Genomic DNA, 20,550 nt, shown 5'->3' with positions numbered 1-20,550 from the left:
CTTTTTTTACCCTTAAAAAATAGAGTTCACTGTGGTAAAATAGTCTTTTTGATTATTTTTCTAATATTTAGGAATAGTCGTTTAATTAATTTTATACTATTTAAGAATAGTTATTTAATTAATTCATACTTTTTAGGAATAGTCATTTTATTATTCTCTTTCTCTATTTCTATTTATAATATTCATTTTTCAATTCCTTTCAGCTCTAAAATTTCAAGCGCTTTCAACTTACGCTAATAAAGTTTCCTTCACTTTCAAATCACTTTATACGTACGAAAGTTTCGTTCAGTTTTAGGATTAGGAGGTTTTCAGTATTACTTTATTAGTATATGAAGGAGCTAAATTGGTTTTTAGTTAGTTTTGTATCTATATATATAACTACACTATTGTAATATTTTCCTATGTACTTTTTTTGGTAATTAATTGATTATATTTATCAAGTAAAATATGTACATGCAAACAACAGAACAAAAACTAACCCCACTGGACATGCATCCCCAATTTGGGTCCTTCTACATTTCTACTTTTCTACTTTCCAGTCCTTTATCACTGTTCTATTGGATCCGGGTACCAGTTTACATTGGTCATAGTCCTTTCTAACCTAGGAAATATGGTGGCTCTAATGTGAATTTCCTGAATGATCATTCTAACTATGTCGGCTGCTATTCTTCTTTTCTGTTTAAAGATGACACTGTTTCTTTCTTGCCATACATAGTAAACTGCATCAACTAAAGTCATTCTACATAAAGCTGCTTTTCCACTTCTTCCTTTTGCTACTCTTTCTATCCATGCCAGTTCTTCTTGCCATTTCAGCTTCTTCCTCTGTATTCCTTGCCAATGTAGCAGTTGCTGCCATATTGTTCATATTATTGCACAATCAAAAAACAAGTGCTGAACTGTTTCAGTCTCTTGTTGAAATAGTGCACATGTGATCTCTATATTTATTCCCCATCTTGCTAATCTTTCCTTTGTTGCCAGCCTTTCCAGAATTGCAATTCTCAATATGAATACCCATTTTGGAAGTCCATAATTGTTGCATATTAATTTCCTCCAAGTTACCTTCTGAAATTCCCCCTGCATGGTTTTATACATTTGTTTGATTGAAAAATTGTCCATCCTCTGCACCTCTTCTTCAGTGTAACCAGCATTTTCAAAGTAATTCTTTGTCTTGAAAATCAGTTGAATGACCCAAGATGCATTCTTAGGTGTTGTACTCCATACTGTGTTCCCTTTTATATAGTAAGCATTAACTCATTGTATCCATAACTTCTCCTTCTGCTTGCATATGTTCCATAGTAACTTGCAAATAGCAGCTTTGTTCCATAATTCCACATCAGTAAAATTCAAGCGACCTGCTACTCTTGGGCAGCATAGTTTTTCCCAATCAATCAGTACCTTCCTAGTAGGCTCTACGTTCCCTGACCATAGGAACCTTCTACATATTGTATCAATGAACTGAATAATCTTCTTTAGCAAAATAAAGATCTAAGCCCAGAAATTTGGAATTGCAGTCAAAACACTCTTTATAAGCACAGCTCTCCCTGCATAGGACATAAATTTTGATGTCCAGCATTGAATTCTGTTCAACATCCTATCAATCAAAGGCTCACATTAGATAATTGATATCTACTTTGTGCTCAAAGGTACCCCCAAGTATCTGAAGGGTAGCTCTCCCTTGTTATATCCCAGCATATCCATAATCTTTCTTTGAGTCACAAGATCTACTCCTCCAAAGTATATGCAGCTCTTGTTTGGGTTTTCAATTAATCCTGATGCCTCAGAAAAGATCTTAAATTGTTGATACAACTCCCTGACTGATTGTATATCACCCCTGCAAAAAAACAACAAATCGTCAGCAAAACCTAAATGTACTAAATTGACTTTAGCACACTTAGAGTAGTATTTGAATTCTTTGCTCCTCTTTAAGGTTTTCAACAGCCTGCTCAAGTACTCCATTGTCATCACAAACAACACTGGAGACAGTGGGTCACCCTGTATAAGCCCCTTCCTTGCCTCAAATGGGTTTGCTAGTTGCCCATTGATAATTACTGTATAATTCATAGTACTTATGCATTTTATTATCCACCTTACAAACTTCTCAGGGAATCCCAGTAACTTCATCATTTGTTCTATGTATATCCGTTCCACACAGTCATATGCTTTTTGCATATCAATCTTTAGCATACACCTTGGTGATATGTTCTTCCTTTCATAGCCTTTTGCCAACTCATGGCTCATGATGATGTTATCAGTTATCACTCTTCCTGGAACAAAAGCTGTTTGGCATTTGTCTATAAATTCTAGCATGACTTCCTGTAATCTTGCTGTTAGAATCTTGAAGATTTTCTTATATATTACTGTACAACAAGAAATAGGCCTAAACTCCTTAATATTTGTTGGATTCTTCACTTTAGGAATCAAAGTAATAGTAGTGCAATTTATGGACTTGCACAAATCTATACTTTCAAAGAACTCCAATACCGCTAATGTAATTTCCTCTCCTGTTATGCTCCATGTCCTCTTGATAAAATAGGCATTGTATCCATCACAGCATGATGCCTTGCTATCATCTATACCCTTCAAAGTTGTTTGCACTTCTTCCTTTGTGACTGTCTTTATTAGCAGCATTTGTTGGTTCCTGTTCAACATACTCCCACTCTTTATAACATCTGGATTCACTATCGGCAGAGCAGAGGCTGTTGTATGGCTGTACCTAGTAGTGTTTTATAAAATTGTAGAATCTCGTCTTCAACCTCCTTTGTGTTCTGCGGTATGTGCCCTTCATTATTTGTAGGTCTGCCTATGTGATTCCTTGCCTGTCTGTTTTTCACACAAGCATGAAAGTATGTTGTGTTAGAGTCTCCCTCTTTTAACCATTTGACTCTGGCCTTCTGTTTCATTATGCTTTCCTCTACTTCCATCCATTTAGCCAGCTCCATTTTAGTCTTTTTTTCTTCATCTATGACTGCACTATCATCTTTTGAAGATTTCATATCCTATTGAAGCTTCATCAGTTTATTTTTTGTTTCTTGTATCTTATTCCCCACACTACTGTATTCCAGAGTGTTTAGCTTTTTTAATTCACCTTTCATTGCTTTAAGCTTGTACCATACATTTTGCATCTTGTTTCCACTATGTGTTCCTCCTCCAGTAATGACTTACTATTTCCTCAAACTTCTGATGATTAGTGATTAGTTAGGATTTTAACATATTTTATGCCCCTACTTGCCTATACTTTGATCATATATTGTTACAAAATAGTTCTAAAAGGCTCACAAGTTATGCTTGATTGCAGGTCTGATCGACAAAGTGACGAAATGTCAAAGATCAGCTCAAGAAGGAGTGAAACCTGCTCAAGTATCAAAGACCAAGAAATCTAAGGAAAAAAGGCCCAGTGCAGACCGCGCAAACAAGAGTGCGGCCGCACTGGGTGGTTCAGAGAGTTGGTAAACCAGGCTAGAAGAAGCGCGACCGCGGTACATATCTCGCGGTCCGTGGTGGAGGCTCCGCGGCCGCACTACTCTTTTGTGCGGTCATGAGAGTTAGAGAGATGAAAGTTTGCAAAGCCAATGCCATGCGATCCGCGGTCATGATTGCGCGGACCACGCCAGCTCCCTCCACGGCCGCGGTCTATTCTATGCGGTCCGCGGAGTCCAAGTTCAGAGAAGCAGAAGTGAGCCCAGTGCGGCCGCGGTCCATTTAATGCGGCCCGCACTGACCCCGCAGAGGTATTTTTGTCCAGTTTTTCCAGCCTAGTATAAATAGAACATTTTACTATTTTTTAGGAAATGGGATATATGAGACAAGGGCTGCGCTAGTGAGAACGAATTTTGTAGCCATTTTTGGCACTTTTGCTTTACATTTACAATAGATTCTTGTAGTTTAATTTTAGCAATTAATTAATATGCTTAGTTCTTCATCTATTTCTTTATTTTCTTCTTCAAGCATGAGTAGCTAAACCCATCAGCTAGGATTGTGGCTCAACCCTAGTGTGAGTAATTAATGGGTGTTGCCAGTATGGCCGTATTGCACTTTGTGCGGTCCGCACTGGTGATGATCAAAAGTGGTGCTCTCTGAAGTTTGCCACCGCGTTCGCATTACATTTAGTGCGGTTCGCGGTGGACCTCCACGACCGCGTTCTGTTTTGTGCGGACCGCGGAGGTTGCCTACTCAAGCTTCATTTGAACAAACCTAGCGCGGTCAGCGGTCGGTTTTGTGCGGCCGCGCTGGTAGGTAAGTTTGGGTCCCATTGCTTTTCTATAAATAGATCCCACATGTCACTATTTACCTTTTTCGAACTTTTAACACTCAGAAACATAAATGTACTATTCATAGCCTCTCTTGACCGTGATTCTTGCTTAAGATTGACTAATTAAATTTCATCCTCTCATCTGGTAATGTTTCACTCAGTCCTTGTGCATTTACTTGATTAATTTTGTTTTATTTTATTACCATTAGCTTATAACTTCTTTTTCTTCTCGTTAGTTTCTTCTTCTTTATTTAGATATTAGCTTAGGGTAGTTTTAAATGATAGGTTTGTGTGTTGGATATGCATAATGACTGGGTAATTTGAGTAGGGACAAAGTAGGTGAAAACTTGAACAAAATTGCAAAAATTGGAAACCCTAAATTAGTGCCTGTGCAATATACTCTCCGCGGCCCGCGGTCGCCTTTGTGCGGTCTGCGGTGCCTTGATGCGGTTCGCATTGCCATTTTGCGCGGACCGCGGTGTCCAAGTGACTGAAATTGAACCTATGCCCAACGCGACCGCATTGCACTTTATGCGGTCCGCGCTGGCCCATCGCGGCCGCGGTGAATTTTTTGTGCGAGCTGCTGTGATTGGATTCAGAGTGGTGGTGTTATATATCTCACCTCAGTGCGGATCGCGGTTACTTTTATGCGGTCCGCGGTGCCCCCAATACGACTGCACTATTTTTTGTGTGGGCCACGGTGGGGAGAATCAGAGAGATTTTATCCAGGGCCTTGTCACAATGCAGACCGCGGTCGCCTTTGCGCGGTCCGCGGTGCCCCTAGTGCGGCCGCACTCCTATTTGTATTTCAGCAACTATTTTTACAACATTTAATCTGCTGTCTGCAATTCAATTTCAACACTTGTTTCACTGCCTGTGCTGATACTAACCATGTTAGATGTGTATGCTTGCAGATAATGGTCAAACAAAGAGGCAAAGGTTCGAAACAACCCGGCCGAGGTAGTTCCTCCAGGGGAGGGAAGCAAAGGATAGTAAAACTCATTCCCCAGGGTAGAAAAAACATAAAGGACATGAGGAAAGCAATCAAAGCGGCTGACAGAGCCATTGACAACTCGGGGAGTGTGTACGAGCCCTCCCGGGAGATCTCTTCAGATTCAGTCCCTCTATACATCCCGTATTTGGAGAACGCCATACATAGAGACACTCCTCCCTCTTCCTCTAATGCTCGAGCTTCAATCAACATTTCTTCTGGGTCGTCTGAGCGCTCAATGGCAGGTAGTGGGGATGAATACTCTACCTCTCCCACAACGTTAATATCTGGAGAGGGTGCTAGAGGTGATGAGGGAGATGGGGAGTTACCGGGGGGTGGTGTGCCTCAGGTTAGGGGTGTTGACCGGACTAGAAATCCCGCTGTGTGGGAAGATAGATTCGTCAGCCAGGTGGCGTTCCACAAGTTTAGGGAATGGTGGCCGGCACGAAAGTTGATTCTCGAAAGGAGTTTCATTGACAAAGACCTTCTACCCCTACACCCCAATGTACATAGACAGTTTCGAGCTCGAGTGAGTTGGGAGTTCTTTAAAGATAATTGTGTGAAGGCGAATGAGCACATGGTCAAGGAGTTTTATAGCAATGTGGCTCACATTTTGAAGGGCACTAAGGTGACCAAAGTGCGAAACAAAAATGTGGTATTTACCGGGAAAGCACTAAATGAATACCTGGGGTTCAATGATGAAGATGAGTCCCTTCACAATGAAAATGTGGCAATGAGCGAGGAGGTTCGTCCGTGGTTAGCTTCATACCTGGCAATCCCGGGTACGGTTCCAGAGTGGTTGCAAGCAGGGGCCAAAATACTTCGGAGAACCTTTAACTTTGAGGCTAGAGGGTGGTTGACTTTTGTGTGCAGTCGGCTCGACCCCACTACCCATGATCAGACTATTCCACTTTCCCGGGCTGTTCTTGTTGCATCTATTATGGCGAGATACCCTATCAATGTGGGCAATGTGATGTCCCGCGTAATTTTTGCAGTGGGGGTTGAGCATGACCGGAATTACCCTTTTCCCAACACCCTCACTATGTATTTTCGAGACCTGGAGGTGGAGAAGAGACCTTTTGACATCAAGGTCAAACCTGTGGCTCCGTTTTCATGGTACAATTTGAAGGGGTCAGACAACCCCAAGGACAAAAATTAAAAGCCGTCTGTTTTTGCCCCAACCGGCCAGTCTGAAGAGCCAGCTGCAGTAGAGCCCTCCACTGAGCCTACTTCCACAGTTGCTGACATGCCTCCCGAACCTTCCACTAATGCTGGTCCCTCTACTTCAGCTGGCCCGGGGATTCCACCTTCCTGGGCCCATCCTATCACCGCCCACCAGCTGAGCGAAACACTTCATAGCTTGAACAACTAGATGGCGACTGCTTCATCCAAGTTGTCCACCTTGACTTCTACCATTGCGGCTCAGTCGGCACCACAGCTAGTGCAGGTGCCCCAGTCTATCGAGGATTCACTTAAGGAGATTCTTGCCAACCAACAAAAGATCCTCGATTCTCAGGCCGCCTTGGCTAAGGCAGTGGATTCACATGGCAAGGCCCTGAAGAAGCTTGCCAGGGAGCACAAGAAGCTGCGTAAAACACGGGCTTCCAAGGAGTCTGTGAAGGCGCTGAGGGCGGATGTTGACAGACCAGCTACCTTTAGACTTGTTATTTGAGGATCCAGCTACAGTAGCAGAGCCACAGTAGGAGCAGACACAGCAGCTTCCAAAGAAGAACAGGAAGATCCCTAGTGCAGATGAGGCGATCATCCAGTTGGCGGACCTACTGGAGTCTTCCTCCAGTCAGCCACAGGATGTTCCTGATATTCAGCCCGTATAGGCCCCAGGCCCAGAAGCTAAGCAGTAGGAGACCGGGAACTAGTCTGAGGTTCCCGTACATACAAAGGACCCGGGGACCACCCATGTTCCCATGCATACAGACGAGGCTTAGGGAGCTCCTATATCCTTTCATCTTGATTTTTGATGCTTATTTGTTTAGTGGCATTGAGGACAATGTCATCTTTCGTTTGTGGGGGTGAGCCCTACTTTTTTTCCGAATGATTGTATATATTAGTTGACTTAGTTTATGTTTCTGTTGATTTTTTTATTTGGTCTGTATATAACTTTACATTTAGTTATTTTTATCGCACTTTTTATTTTCTCTTTGGTCTGTATATAAAGTTACATTGTTGTATATATATTCATCCCCCGTTGTATATTCTAATCCCCTATTGTAAATATTCATTCTAATTTCTATTTTCGTACAAATTTTTCATTTTTAGCTTAGTAGATAGGCTCGCAGCCTTTTTGTTTCGGTTTTGGTGCTTTCAATAAACCCTTGGTTTTCTTAATGCCACGGTTCTTTCCAAGGGTGGAGTATTATGCGAACCGGGTGGCTCTTCCCGATGATGGATGGTGGGACAACCTTCTTAAGGGTTTGAGTCCGTTTTTGATTATTCTCTTGTTTTTAGTAGTTTATAGTTAAGGGTACCTCAAGCAAAGCTTCACTTGGGCCTAACACATTTGCCTTTGATCCCATGGTCAAAGACAAGTGGTTGTGTTTAGGATGGTGAAAATAGTGACCTTGAGACTCTTGTTTTGACCAAACAAACATCATGTGGTCTTTCGGGACTATTGTGTGCTCAATCGTGTCTAAGTTTATTGTGGTCCCTCGACTCTATATCTTTAGAAATCCTTGAGTGTGTGTGGTGAGAAATCGAATTGTTAGTCCACGTCCGGAGCCAATGGTCTAGAACTTGCCCTGAATATTTGTTGAGGTGAAATTTTGAGTGAAAGTCGACTTGAGAAGTGATTATAGGCTCTCCTTGATCCAAATAATAGTCGAACAACTCCATAGCCTACTAATGATATAATCCCTAGCTAACCCTTTTGAGTTTTAAACCTTTTTCTTTCAAGAATCAATGCTACAAGCCTATACCCGTTCTAAATTATACCCTCTCTTGGCACCCAAATCGTCCCTTGAGTAATGGAAAAAGTCTAAGTTTGGGGGGGGGGGGGGAAACAAAAAAGGAAACAAAGTGGTAAAAAATACAAAAGCAAAAGGAAAGGAAGGCGATGAAAAAGAAAGAAGAAAAAGACAAAAAGAAAGCCCAATGTGCAAAGAGTAAAACGGGATTCAAGAAAAAATAAAGTAAAAAAAGGTATGAAAAAAGTAGAAAAAGGAGAAATGCTTTGAATTGCATAAGAAAGAGTGACAATGTGTCTCTCTAACCCCTTGAAAAGAAGCGAAATACTCAAAGAGTCAAATAGAATTGTGCCAAAATGAATCAAAAGAAGTGCTTAAGGGAAGATGGAACCCATATAGACCAACAACTTTTCCTACCCTGAACCAAAAACCTTCACATTGACTCCACAAAAGCCCTATATGATCTTGAGTTGGATGACGCTCGCATTAGTGGATACTTACATGAGGGTCAAGCATATGGTACTTAGAGCCGGACTTGTGACCTTTCTTTGAGAGAGACGAGTGAATTCCCATCAACCTTGGTTTGCGTGCTTATACTCTAAAAGGTGAGGTTTGCTTAGGGAGAGTTGAGGATGTGTGAGTTTGGGTTCCACAGTGACCAAAGTAATTGAGAGAGTTCTTTGATGTAATGAGTCAATTCTTGATGCTCTTGTGTCACACTTGATCCATAATTTTTCAAAGTTTAAATTTTGTTAATGATCCATTCGTATTGAGGGCAATTGTTAGTCCCAATTGATGTTTGTTGAGGTTACTTTAGGACAACTGGAATTACTTGGATTTTTCTTTAAGGGGTGAGTCTTATTTTGTTTACTTGAGGACAAGCAAATGTTTAAGTTTAGGGGAGTTAATAAGTTAGGATTTTAACATGTTTTATGCCCCTACTTGCCTATGCTTTGATCATATATTGTTATAAAATAGTCCTAAAAGACTCACAAGTTGTGCTTGATTGCAGGTTTGATCGACAAAGTGACGAAATGTCAAGGATCGGCTCAAGAAGGAGTGAAACCTGCTCAAGTATCAAAGACCAAGAAATCTAAGAAAAAAAGGCCCAGTGCGGACCACACAAACAGGAGTGCGGCCGCACTGGGTGGTTCAGAGAGTTGGTAAACCAGGCTAGAAGAAGCGCGACCGCGGTACATATCTTGCGGTCTGCGGTGGAGGCTCCACGGCCGCACTACTCTTTTGTGCGGTCCGCGGTCATGAGATTCAGAGAGATGAAAGTTTGCAAAGCCAATGTCATGCGGTCCGTGGTCATGATTACGCGGACCGCGCCAGCTCCCTCCGCGGTCGCGGTCCATTCTACGCGGTCCGCGGAGTCCAAGTTCAGAAAAGCAGAAGTGAGCCTAGTGTGGCTGCGGTCCATTTAATGAGGCCCGCACTGACCCGGCAGGGGTATTTTTCTTCAATTTTTTCAGCCTAGTATAAATAGAACATTTTACCATTTTTTAGGAAATGAGATATATCAGACAAGGGCTGCGCTCGTGAGAACGAATTTTGTAGCCATTTTTGGCACTTTTGCTTTATATTTACAATAGATTCTTGTAGTTTAATTTTAACAATTAATTAACTTAGTTCTTCATCTATTTCTTTATTTTCTTCTTCAAGCATGAGTAGCTAAACCCATCAGCTATGGTTGTGGCTCAACCCTAGTGTGGGATATTGATGGGTGTTGCCATCTAATGTTAGATTGACTATGGATGTTTGCTATTTGGGTTAATTTTATGTTTTAATCTAGAATTGGTGGTTGCAAACACTGATTCAAGCTTTGCGGGTTTAACTCTTCTTGAGAAAGAGAGTCTATGACCCCAAAATTGACCCAACAAGGAATTGGGATGGACTCATGAGAAATGATAGTCCCAATTAACGGGTTAAACCTCGAGAGAGTAATTACCCTACTTGAACCGTAGTTTCTTGATCTAATTTGCCTACCCATTTGGTCTCGAGAGAATCAATTGGGCAAAATCACTTTCTTTACCGAGAGGTGCGAGAGTGGGTAAAATTGTGCAACGGTTATAGCATAAGCCCCAATTATGTCAATCGAACCTTAGTAACATCTACCCGTCAATTAGCCACCTAGGTAGTGTCACGACCCTAGTGCCCTTCTTCCCATTAGATACAACTTAGCAATATTCTCGTAGCATAATTTAGTGTTAATCAATAGTTTTATAAAAATAGTTATAATTTGAAAACCCAAAAATGTTTGAAGTGACATTAGGAGTACAAACACATCTCTAGGCTTAGACAGAAAATCCAACTCCACTACTAGCTCTCTGAGAAAATCGATCCCGACCCTCATATCGGGTAAAAGCTATTGCGACCCGCTCTTCCTACCTTAGTGTAGCATCGAGTTGGTGGTGATCAATTAGCTAGGCAGTTAAAAAATTTGAAAGGTCTTTTACCCTGTACTATATTCTCAGCCATAGTTATCTTCCAGGGGCAGTGATCTGAAAACTCAGGTTGCATAATGATCCCCTCCATTTGAGGCCACTTCTGTATCTATTCTGTATTGACTAGGATTTTGTCAATTCTACTATGCACACTGTTATTTGTCCATGTGTAATATCTCCCAATTGTTCTGATTTTAGTCAAACCAACATCCCCTACAACATTTTTAAAATCTCTCACTTTCACTTCTTGTACTGGATTCCCTTGTATTCTATCTTCAATGGACATGATACTGTTAAAGTCCCCCATTAATGCACTTGGCCAATTTACTCCATTCATGGTTCCTTTGAGATCATTTCACATATTCTTCCTATCTTGAGTATTATGTTTGTCATATACTGCAACAAAAAAGAAATTATTGTTACATTGCCTCATAGTTATCTGCCATGCTATGTATTGATCATGTACTTATTTCACTTCAAACTCCACCCTTGTTTGGTCCCAAACAACCCAAATTCTTCCACCTGGTTCTGCTTCATAGTTGGCTACCCACTTTCATTCACCAAACACTTTGCTCATTATTGCATCAATATTACTCTCTTTTACTCTATTTTTCAGAACTGCCATTACTGCTACACTATTCTCCTTGCAGAAATTGTTTAGTAGTTTTTGTTTATACACCTTATTCATGCCCTTCACATTCTATGTTATAATGTTCATCATGATATATTTGTTTTTTTGGGTTGTCTTCATTTCCTTGTCTACTCCTCCTACTTCTTATCTCTTGTTCTTCAAAGAATTGCATTATCTTCTAGGCAGTGTGAACTTGGACTTTAATTGCATTGCCTATATTAACTTCATCTCCCCCTTTAGATCCCATTTGTTTTTTTGATGCAGACCTCCCTCTAGCAATCTGCCATTGGTTGTCATTCTCTTGCTGATTTGGAACTAATTCACCTTCTGTTTCACTCTGCTCCATGAATCTTCCATGGCCATCTATCTTATCCACCTTTGGATCAAGCTTCCTTACTTTTCTCCATTCATGCTTTGGTTTCTGATTAATTGTCCTCTGCTGCCCCTCTTCTCTATGTTGCTACTGTTGTTCATTACATGAGTGGCCAAGTTAACAATACACTTGGCAATATTGTGGCTTCCAGTCATACTGCACAATCTGTTCAATCATTTTCCCAGTTGGATCATAGAGCTTTATTGATCCTGGTAGGGCCTTGTAATGTCCATCTCAATTAGTACTTTGCATAAGAAACTCTGTCAGCCATAGTGGTACATGCATCAGCATATAAAGGTTTACCCAGCCTACTCCCAATCTTACTTAGAGCCTTATTACTCGAGTAACTAAGTGATAGTTTAGGGAATTTAACCCATAATGGTATAGTTATGAGAATCTTATTCCCAAAATCAAACCCTTCCTTCCATGGTCGTAGGATAATTGGTCTATTATTCAATATGTATGGGCCATTCATTATAACATCATCCCTTTCTTCATTACTGTTCATCAAAACTATAAAATAACCGTCACTATGAAACAGTACCTTTGGCTTCCTGATTTTTCCCCATTGTTGAGCTATGAAACGCTCAATTGCTCCAATTGTTGGGATGTTTCCTACTACATATAGAATTAAGGCTCTATTCCATTTCTGTTGTTCCTCCACTATGTCATCTTCCAGCAATTGCATCACTATTTCACCATCTTGTATCACTGGTGAGATATATGATAGATTCATTCCTTTAGCTGCAAGTTTATTCTCACTAAACAATCCAGCCCATGATCTTTCCCCAGCTCCCTGCGTTTGTTTCTCCTGCATGCTCTTCTCATTTCCTTGTGCTTTGTTACTCTGTTCCATGGTTGCCTTTGGAATTACTATTCCATTGTTTGGAGTTTTACTCGTACTCGCATCTTCAGCTCCGATCTTTCCTGCACATGTGTTTTTTGTTCTAGAACTCATCATTGGTGTCACACTAGTTACAGTTTTCTCCGGCGTTGCCAATTTCAGTTGAGCACTATTCAGATCTGGCCAATTCAGTTCACTGTCACTTTCTAGATCTAGATCGTCTTCCTCATTCGCTTTCTCTTTGGCTTTTGCTGATTGCTTTCTTTGTTCCTCAACACTGACATCAGTGAATTTGCTAGTATTCTTCCTAGGTCGTCCTCTTCCTCTCATTTTCCGACGAGGCACAAGTTAGAAGCACTTAACGTGCGCCGAGAGAGAATGGAAGACTCTTATTTAATGTATAATCTTCCTATTACTTATGTTAATTCCAGCAGGATATAAAGGATTTTTTTATAAATGTAATTAAATTATAAATGATGGACATTTTGGGTTAGAGCAAATATCATGTGCTTTCTTAGGATCTCATAGAAAGAATCCTCAACATTAACGGAAATTAAAGAAGTCCTAGTCCCTAGACATTAGGTATAACATTTCTTCAACCAAACAAAAAAAAATTTAAAACATACTAAAACAAAAGATGAGCTAATAGTAAGAAATTGAATAAAAAATTTATTTTCTTCAACATTGAGAACAAATAAAAAAAGTGTTTGAATGAACTAATTAGCATAAGAATCCAATTTCATTGTTTTCGAATTTTAAAATATATTATATTAGTAAAATTATTTTCAACAAGGCTCTTAGTATATATACAAATTTGTTTTCCAGATTTTCAGAAGGAAGAAACAAGATCTGTATTTTTATATTTAACATGAAAGATATCATAGTTACATTACATAATTCAAATAAGATAAAAATTTATATTAGGTAAAATTTTAATTGATTTTAAAATTCTAAATATTAGGATTCCTGCATTGTTCGGGTTTAGAAAATATATTTAATAAAGAAAAATTTATTTAATTTTCAAGTCCTAAATATTACAAAATACTTAAATAATAATTTTTTTCACTAAAATCTATTTTTAAAAAGTAAAAAAAATTGATCAATATTTTACGCATGGGCTTAGTACTTTTATAATAGTGTAGATAGATTATAGATTTACAATCGGTTATAGAGTTAAGACCAATTTTTTTGATATAATTTAATTATATTAGTAAAATAAAAAATAAAAATTGAGGAAAGTTTTGTGAAAAATTATATTTGATTATCCGGGCATATAATAACATGTCAGTCAAATGCTCCATCCAGAAATTTTATTTACCAACATATAAATAAACATTCTAATAAATATTATAATTAGAATAAATTATTTCAATATCTGCAATTATTATACTCTTTATCTCAACATCAAATTTTAGAAATAATTTTGAAATGATACTAAATAATTGCACGTTAGATATACATAGTTAAATAATATTTATATAATTTTTAAAATTTTATACTTATTGAGATAGGATACGCACGCAAAGCGCGTACCTTAAGACTAGTAAAACTATAAGTTTGTAGAAGTACAAAGTTACCTCTATTTTCTCATATACTACATACTATTAAACCAGCTCCACCACAGACATACGCAATCCCATTAGCCTCCAAAAATAGGAAAACGATAGAATTAAAAGTCATATTATTGTAGCCAATAAATTGTTTCCAATTGGATGTTTTTAAGCTGGTGTGGTACCTAAACCCAACCAAACAAATTTAAATTATGTAAAATTTGACTTGTTAAACTCAGTGGTGGCATCCCTTCTATGGATCCAATCAGCCAGCAATATTCTGAGTTGGATACTAATTATTAAAATAATCTAAAAGGACAAGGTGTCATACTGTCATGGAAAATATCTTGCTTAATTAAATAGTTGGAGTTACATTATCTTCCTGTGGACTGTGGAGTTGGGCCTGGGCTGGAATGGGATAGAAAATGAAGTTTTACTTTTGACTACGAAGTTATAAATTTTAAAAAATATAAAGAAATTTAACTCTTTAGGAGCATTTAAACACCAAAATTTACAAGTCCACGACTAAGCGTGATCAGGCGATAAAGTTAACATCAAAAGGAGAAGCATGTTAAATTGCTAATAAACGAAGCAAAAATCAAATGCTTTGATATCAAACCTGACAAATTTTTCATGTGACTTTATAGTCTTGCAACTTTACAAAATCCAGCTAAACACCTATAACACTTCAACCCAAAAAAAAATAAAATAAGAAGTGACCATCATTCTTTAACAACTTTAAACAAGATTCATGCAAGCTTTGATCAGTTGTGCTTGAGGATGATTAGAGGAAATTAAATGAATCACATCAAGCGAATAATATTTAAAATTAGTTGACCGCTTGTGATTCAAATCTCAAGTGGTCTATAATTTACTGAATATAATAGAAATCACGCATCCGTGTACAAACTTAGGCAAGTGAAGTAACACGCATACCTCTGGTAGTCAGTTTATTTCGATCAGTAGGCCGGTGGGAGCGAGACACGAACCCAAGAGAAGGCGAAGAATGTACAAATGTACCAAATCCTATTGCTCCAAGTCCTCTTTGTTATCAACTTCAGCATTTCCGCTGCTAGTCCCTTGCCATGTCCAAACAATATCCTTCAAAGCAGGTCTAACTTCCTCTTCACAAAACTTATTATACTCCAAGGTGTCCCCGGAGGACTTTAAGAACTCGACGACAGTAACCTCCGGCGCCACCTTAAACACCTCGGCGGTGACCAACAACCGCCCTTTCCGGCCTTCCTCGGGACATTGCATCTTTAATTTGAATGGTTTTGACCTATAAACCTTATACCTCATAACTTTAGCCATTTTCTCTAATTTCCTCATAACATCCCTAGCAGAACTTCTTGAAGTGAACATGGATGACGCTTTCCCTTTGATCTCAAACAAACTAGACAAGTCAAAACCCGAGGACATCGACGAAATCAACTCGAATGCATTGAAAAATGCAGGGGATGAAGGTGATTTCCTAATGATTCCCCCTTGCTTGCTGCTCATTCCCTCTTCATCATCATTTTCTTGTTCTTTTTCTAGCTTTTGCAAATCTTGGATCGAAAACGCCCTTGGAATTGTGAAAGTCTTCCTAAACCATGGAACTCTCATGATACCTTGAATGGTAATCCTCCTTTCTGGATCAGCCATTAAAAGTTTAGATATCAAACGTCTTGAATCTACTGAAAACCACATAGGGAGCTCGTAATCAGCTTTGAAAATTTTCTTGTACATGTTCATTATATTCTCATCTTGGAATGGAAGAAAACCAGCTAGAAGTACATATAAGATTACCCCACATGACCAAATATCAGCTTTTGCACCATCATATCCTTTCCTTCTTAAAACTTCAGGAGCAACATAAGCTGGAGTTCCACACTGAGTATGAAGCAAACCATCATTTCTACTCAATTGCTCATCAGGCAAAGCCGATAACCCGAAATCAGATACTTTCAAGTCCTCATTCTCGTCAAGAAGGAGATTTTCAGGCTTCAAATCGCGGTGATAGACCCCCCGGCTATGGCAAAAATCAACAGCACTTATTAATTGTTGGAAGTATTTTCTTGCTGATTCTTCATTCAATTTCCCTTTGGATACTAATTTTGCAAAGAGCTCACCCCCTTTAACATACTCCATTATGAAGAAGATTTTGGACTTTGTAGCCATAACTTCTTTGAGTTCTACAATATTAGGATGGCGAACGCGACGCATGACTGAGATTTCTCGTGTGATTTGCTCCATCATTCCTTCTTTTTGGACTTGGTCTTTCTTGATCACTTTTATGGCTACACTTTCCCCTGTTGATAGTTCTTTACCATAGTAGACTTTTGCAAAAGTTCCTTTGCCTAATAGCTTCCCTATTTCATACTTTTCAAACAACAATTGCTTCTCCTCCATATTACTATCAGATCTTTCAAAAAAAACTGTTTTTTTTTTTTTTTTTGGGAATTTCAATTAGATGCTAGGAATCAAGAGCACATTCACAAATTTATCATTTTGAAGCTGCTGAGATAGAACAGAGGATGAAACAAGATTTTCCAAAAGAAGAAACCATATTTTAGGAATTTAACGCCCTGATGTGACTTTAAAATATCATGAATTCCTTGAAATATTCAATGACAAATGGAAATTGGAATAGAGGAAAAGACAGCTCAAGCTGTCTCTAACACGATACTAGTAGTAATACTTAGCCAACATTTCCTGTCCTAATATTTGAGTGGCTCTAAATGCCTTAAAGTTGAATTTTTAAAGTCAGAAGTTGTTAGCTGTCTAACTTCACCAAAATAACGTCAATAATCATAATATATAAAGTAAAATAAATTATATCTAAAATTAGTGATATTATTATTATTATTATTATTATTATTATTATTATTATTATTAGGGGGTCATATTAAAAAGGGAAGAGTGGGGAGGTGCTTTAATTGAGGGCCACGAACTGGTGTGTGATTATGTAAGAGTTTAACGTGCATGACAATGAATCTGTTGTTTACCAACTTAGGACAAAATAGTAAGACTTATTATACAAAACTTAGTAAAATCGCCTTTTTAAGAATTTCTTTCTTCACATTTATTTGGTACATTTTCGGCGGACATATTTCCTTGTTTCTTCCACTGCCAACTGTTCCTTTATATATTGTTTTCGTTTTGTTTGATCCAGCAATTATTTGAGTTTCCCATATCTGTTCAGTATGATCTATTGGAGAATATATTATATACAATATGTAGTATTTTTTATTTACTTGTTATTATTCAATGCTGATAGTTGCATAAACTTTTCTCAGAGTCTGTTTCTTTAGAATGTAAATGAAAGAGAAGAAAAAAGAAGGGAGAGAGAGAGAATAGTGAACTGATCTTCTCTTTCCATTCAAATCATTCGAGCAAATGGAATTGAATAATGAAAATATCAGACCGGACTATGAAATATATATATATGTATTGATATGTTATTTACAAAAAATATACAAATTTTATATACATTTGCATCTGTCGAATATAAATAGTTTTAGCCACGGTAAAAAGTGACCTTTGCCCTAAATTATATTCTAGCTTCGCCCGTTAATGAGCTCAACGATCTATTTAATTTTCTTAAAATTCCTTGGTGGTCATGGGCTCATGGCACACCTCAGTAGTGAACTTGCGGGCATGCAATCCATTATTACAATCACCCATTCCAAAGGATATCCTACTACTGGCATGGCAGAAGCAAAACCGCAAATACTCTATCAAGGCAAATCACTTGGAAAATTAGGACGAAGAATTAACTTAACTGTAATAGTTGTCTACCCAATCGCTTAAGTTAAAAATAGTCAGTAGAGTTATAATATATGCAAAATTTATACTATATTATATTTATAATTGTGTATAATCAATGTATAATTTATGTATATGGCTAAAAAAGTAAACAATGAATATAGATAGCTATTTGTGTAAAAATCCCAATTAAGAATTGCATCTGAAATTCTAAAATAGCCAGATTTACAAGTAGTCATTTAAAAATAGTCACTGTTTCAAAAGTAATCGAAATTTAGCTACTTTTTATGTAAAGATAAATCTGAACAAAAACACTGTTCAAAATCCGGAAAAATACTCATGTATAATATACTGGAATTCCAGTATAATATACTGTAGGAGTTCCAGCATAATATACTGGAGATTGGAGCACCAGTGCTCCACTCTCCAGTATATTATACTGGAACTTTCCGTATGTTGGAGTTCCAACATAATATACTGGAAGTTCATACACAGGTGCACCGATTTCCAGTATATTATACTGGAACTCTCCGTGTTGCAGCAAAATAGTGGTTATTTTTCAATGACTTTGCAAACACTGACTATTTTAGAATGACCAGTCCGAAAACTGGCTAGCCCGTGCTATTTTTACTGCATGTTATTCAAAGAATTCATGACAATACAATTTTGGGCTTTAGTTTTCTTGTGGGCCACAGTATAAATGGGCTTGGGCCTTGGTTTTGGTTTGCTCCGGTGGTCGATGCAGAAATAGGCTTAGGGCTTGTTTTGTAGGGAGATTGAAAGGAATGACCCTATAAGGGGCTGGTCTTTATATGTTGTTGCAGTTTATGAATGTATTTAGAAATGGGAATCTTACGGAAATATCACAAATAAGTCCTAGACCAACCTCTAACCATTAATCATACACTTACCAAAACTAGCCAACATACGAAAATTGAAAATCCAAATAAATAAGAATTCTTTTTCTCCAAGAATCATACTCAAAGATCTCCTTTCATATTTTTACGCGTAATCAACAATATTAGATGCAAGACGGAAAGGAAATTTTATGGATAGGATAGCAAACAAGGTGATGAAACTATATATAGATTCAAAAATCTAAGCAAAAAGGGATTTTTAATGGGTGTGGTTAAAATTCATTCATAACATATGTACAAGTCAATATACAAAATTGAGAAAAATTGAAGGTGATTTGGACTGATTTGATATCAAAATTCGTTGTTAAAATAGAGTTCAAAAAATTCTTCTACGACACATGTATTACGCATGTATCTCACACACTGGTATACATGGATATACATGTGATATACATTCGATACAAATATGATACATATGTAATATACAAATGATACACATATCATCTTTTCCCATGTTCATCTTCTACTTCGATTTTTTTTCAATTCAAGCCATCTCAAAACTCTATCAAATCATCACAAACTAAGATTTAAACTCCTTAAGATTTATCCAATCTATTCCAGTAATACCCACTCAAAAGAAAGCAAAATTTTGATATTTTTTTTGGATACAAATAACTAATTGGCCACTATTGATAATATTTTATGAATTGGCTAATTTTTGTACTAACTTACTTATGGGCTGACATAACTAGTAATTCTCCGTTAGAAAATGACCCCCGTCCCCCACACACTTACTTTGCCAGGAAGTTCTCTACCGAATTGATAGATTCTATGCTATATTTACTCTACCTATATCGTTACTTTTTCACAAACTCTACCTAGTATGGTCTGCATACATACTACCCTCCCCAAACCACACAAGTGGGATTACACTAGGCCGTTGTTGTTGTTGTCTACCTAGTTGGCATGACTTTGTGTCACAACCCAAAATTTGTCCTTAGGAGTCGTGATGGCACCTAGTTTCCAAACTAGGTAAGCCAATCTCTCAACATTTTTTTAAAAATAATTAAAACATAAAATAACGAAAATAGAGTAACATAAAACTAAAAATAAGAGTAATACATGCCGAAGCGGCAAATACTCAACATAATATCCTAGAACTAGGTGGTAAGAGTCTCAAGATCTAACTGAATACACGAGAAGGGAAATCATGTGAATGAACAACAATATAATCAAAGCACAGGTAAAATACAAGTGAAAGCAATTAAGGGAAAATAATGACAATTCTAATAATCAACTATTCGACTCAAGAGTCATAACTAGAATTACCCCGAGATACCACCCCGTATAATTACAAATCACAATTTGTGTACACATGACACCTCGTGCCCACATTATCAACCATCCTCGCACGGCTAAGACCTCGTGCCACAATATAAGTCACAACCGCACGGGCAACTCACGTGCCAATAATATCAATCGCACTAACAACTGACATGCCAATTATCTCAATCTGCCTGGCATGGTCACAGGCTCAATATCACAATCTGCTAGATATGGTCACATGCTACTACTCCAAACCACATCGCAGAGAAAGCAAACATACAAGAATACATGCACATGATTGGTGAACATCAAGTTTCATCCTCGTCGACTGGTATAAATGACATAATATGGTGTATTCATGTGCGACTGTATTAGCACAACTCAAATCATCAACTAATATCAGAAACATCAAGTAGCACATTGGGAAAAAAATAATAAATCACGTAATATGCATGATACACATAAGGAAGTCATGAGAACAATAAAGAATACCCCTTTTCATCAACAACACGCCCTCAGGCCATCACACATCATCCCCTTTCACGACCCAAAACCCGACCCGTCGTTATGGCACCTATCGTGGAACTAGGCCAGTCTCAACTCAATAATCC

At 38.0% G+C, this 20,550-nt stretch overlaps 1 protein-coding gene across 3 annotated transcripts; it reads right to left on the bottom strand.

Moving 5' to 3' along the window:
* Positions 1–641: 641 nt before the first annotated feature.
* Positions 642–16,686, bottom strand: LOC107808490 (CBL-interacting serine/threonine-protein kinase 5-like). 3 transcript variants are annotated; one of them, XM_075251534.1, is made up of 3 exons: positions 14,943–16,686; positions 14,626–14,692; positions 642–1,831 (listed from the first exon to the last, which is right to left on the bottom strand). In XM_075251534.1, the coding sequence occupies exon 1, from the start codon at positions 16,398–16,400 to the stop codon at positions 15,033–15,035; it is 1,368 nt and encodes a 455-aa protein (XP_075107635.1). In that variant the 5' UTR covers positions 16,401–16,686; the 3' UTR covers positions 642–1,831; positions 14,626–14,692; positions 14,943–15,032. The 3 variants fall into 3 exon arrangements, with proteins under 3 accessions (XP_075107635.1, XP_075107639.1, XP_075107640.1); XM_075251538.1 differs by having other exon boundaries at positions 14,626–14,684; XM_075251539.1 differs by lacking the exon at positions 14,626–14,692.
* Positions 16,687–20,550: the final 3,864 nt, after the last annotated feature.

The sequence above is a fragment of the Nicotiana tabacum genome, chromosome 1, assembly GCF_000715075.1.
Source record: "Nicotiana tabacum cultivar K326 chromosome 1, ASM71507v2, whole genome shotgun sequence".
NCBI lineage: Eukaryota > Viridiplantae > Streptophyta > Magnoliopsida > Solanales > Solanaceae > Nicotiana > Nicotiana tabacum.
This window is presented reverse-complemented; position numbering and strand designations above follow the sequence as displayed.

Bases quoted from the DNA above. Each gene is read 5' to 3' on its own strand.
- LOC107808490 (XM_075251534.1), bottom strand. From the start codon at position 16,400: ATGGAGGAGAAGCAATTGTTGTTTGAAAAGTATGAAATAGGGAAGCTA.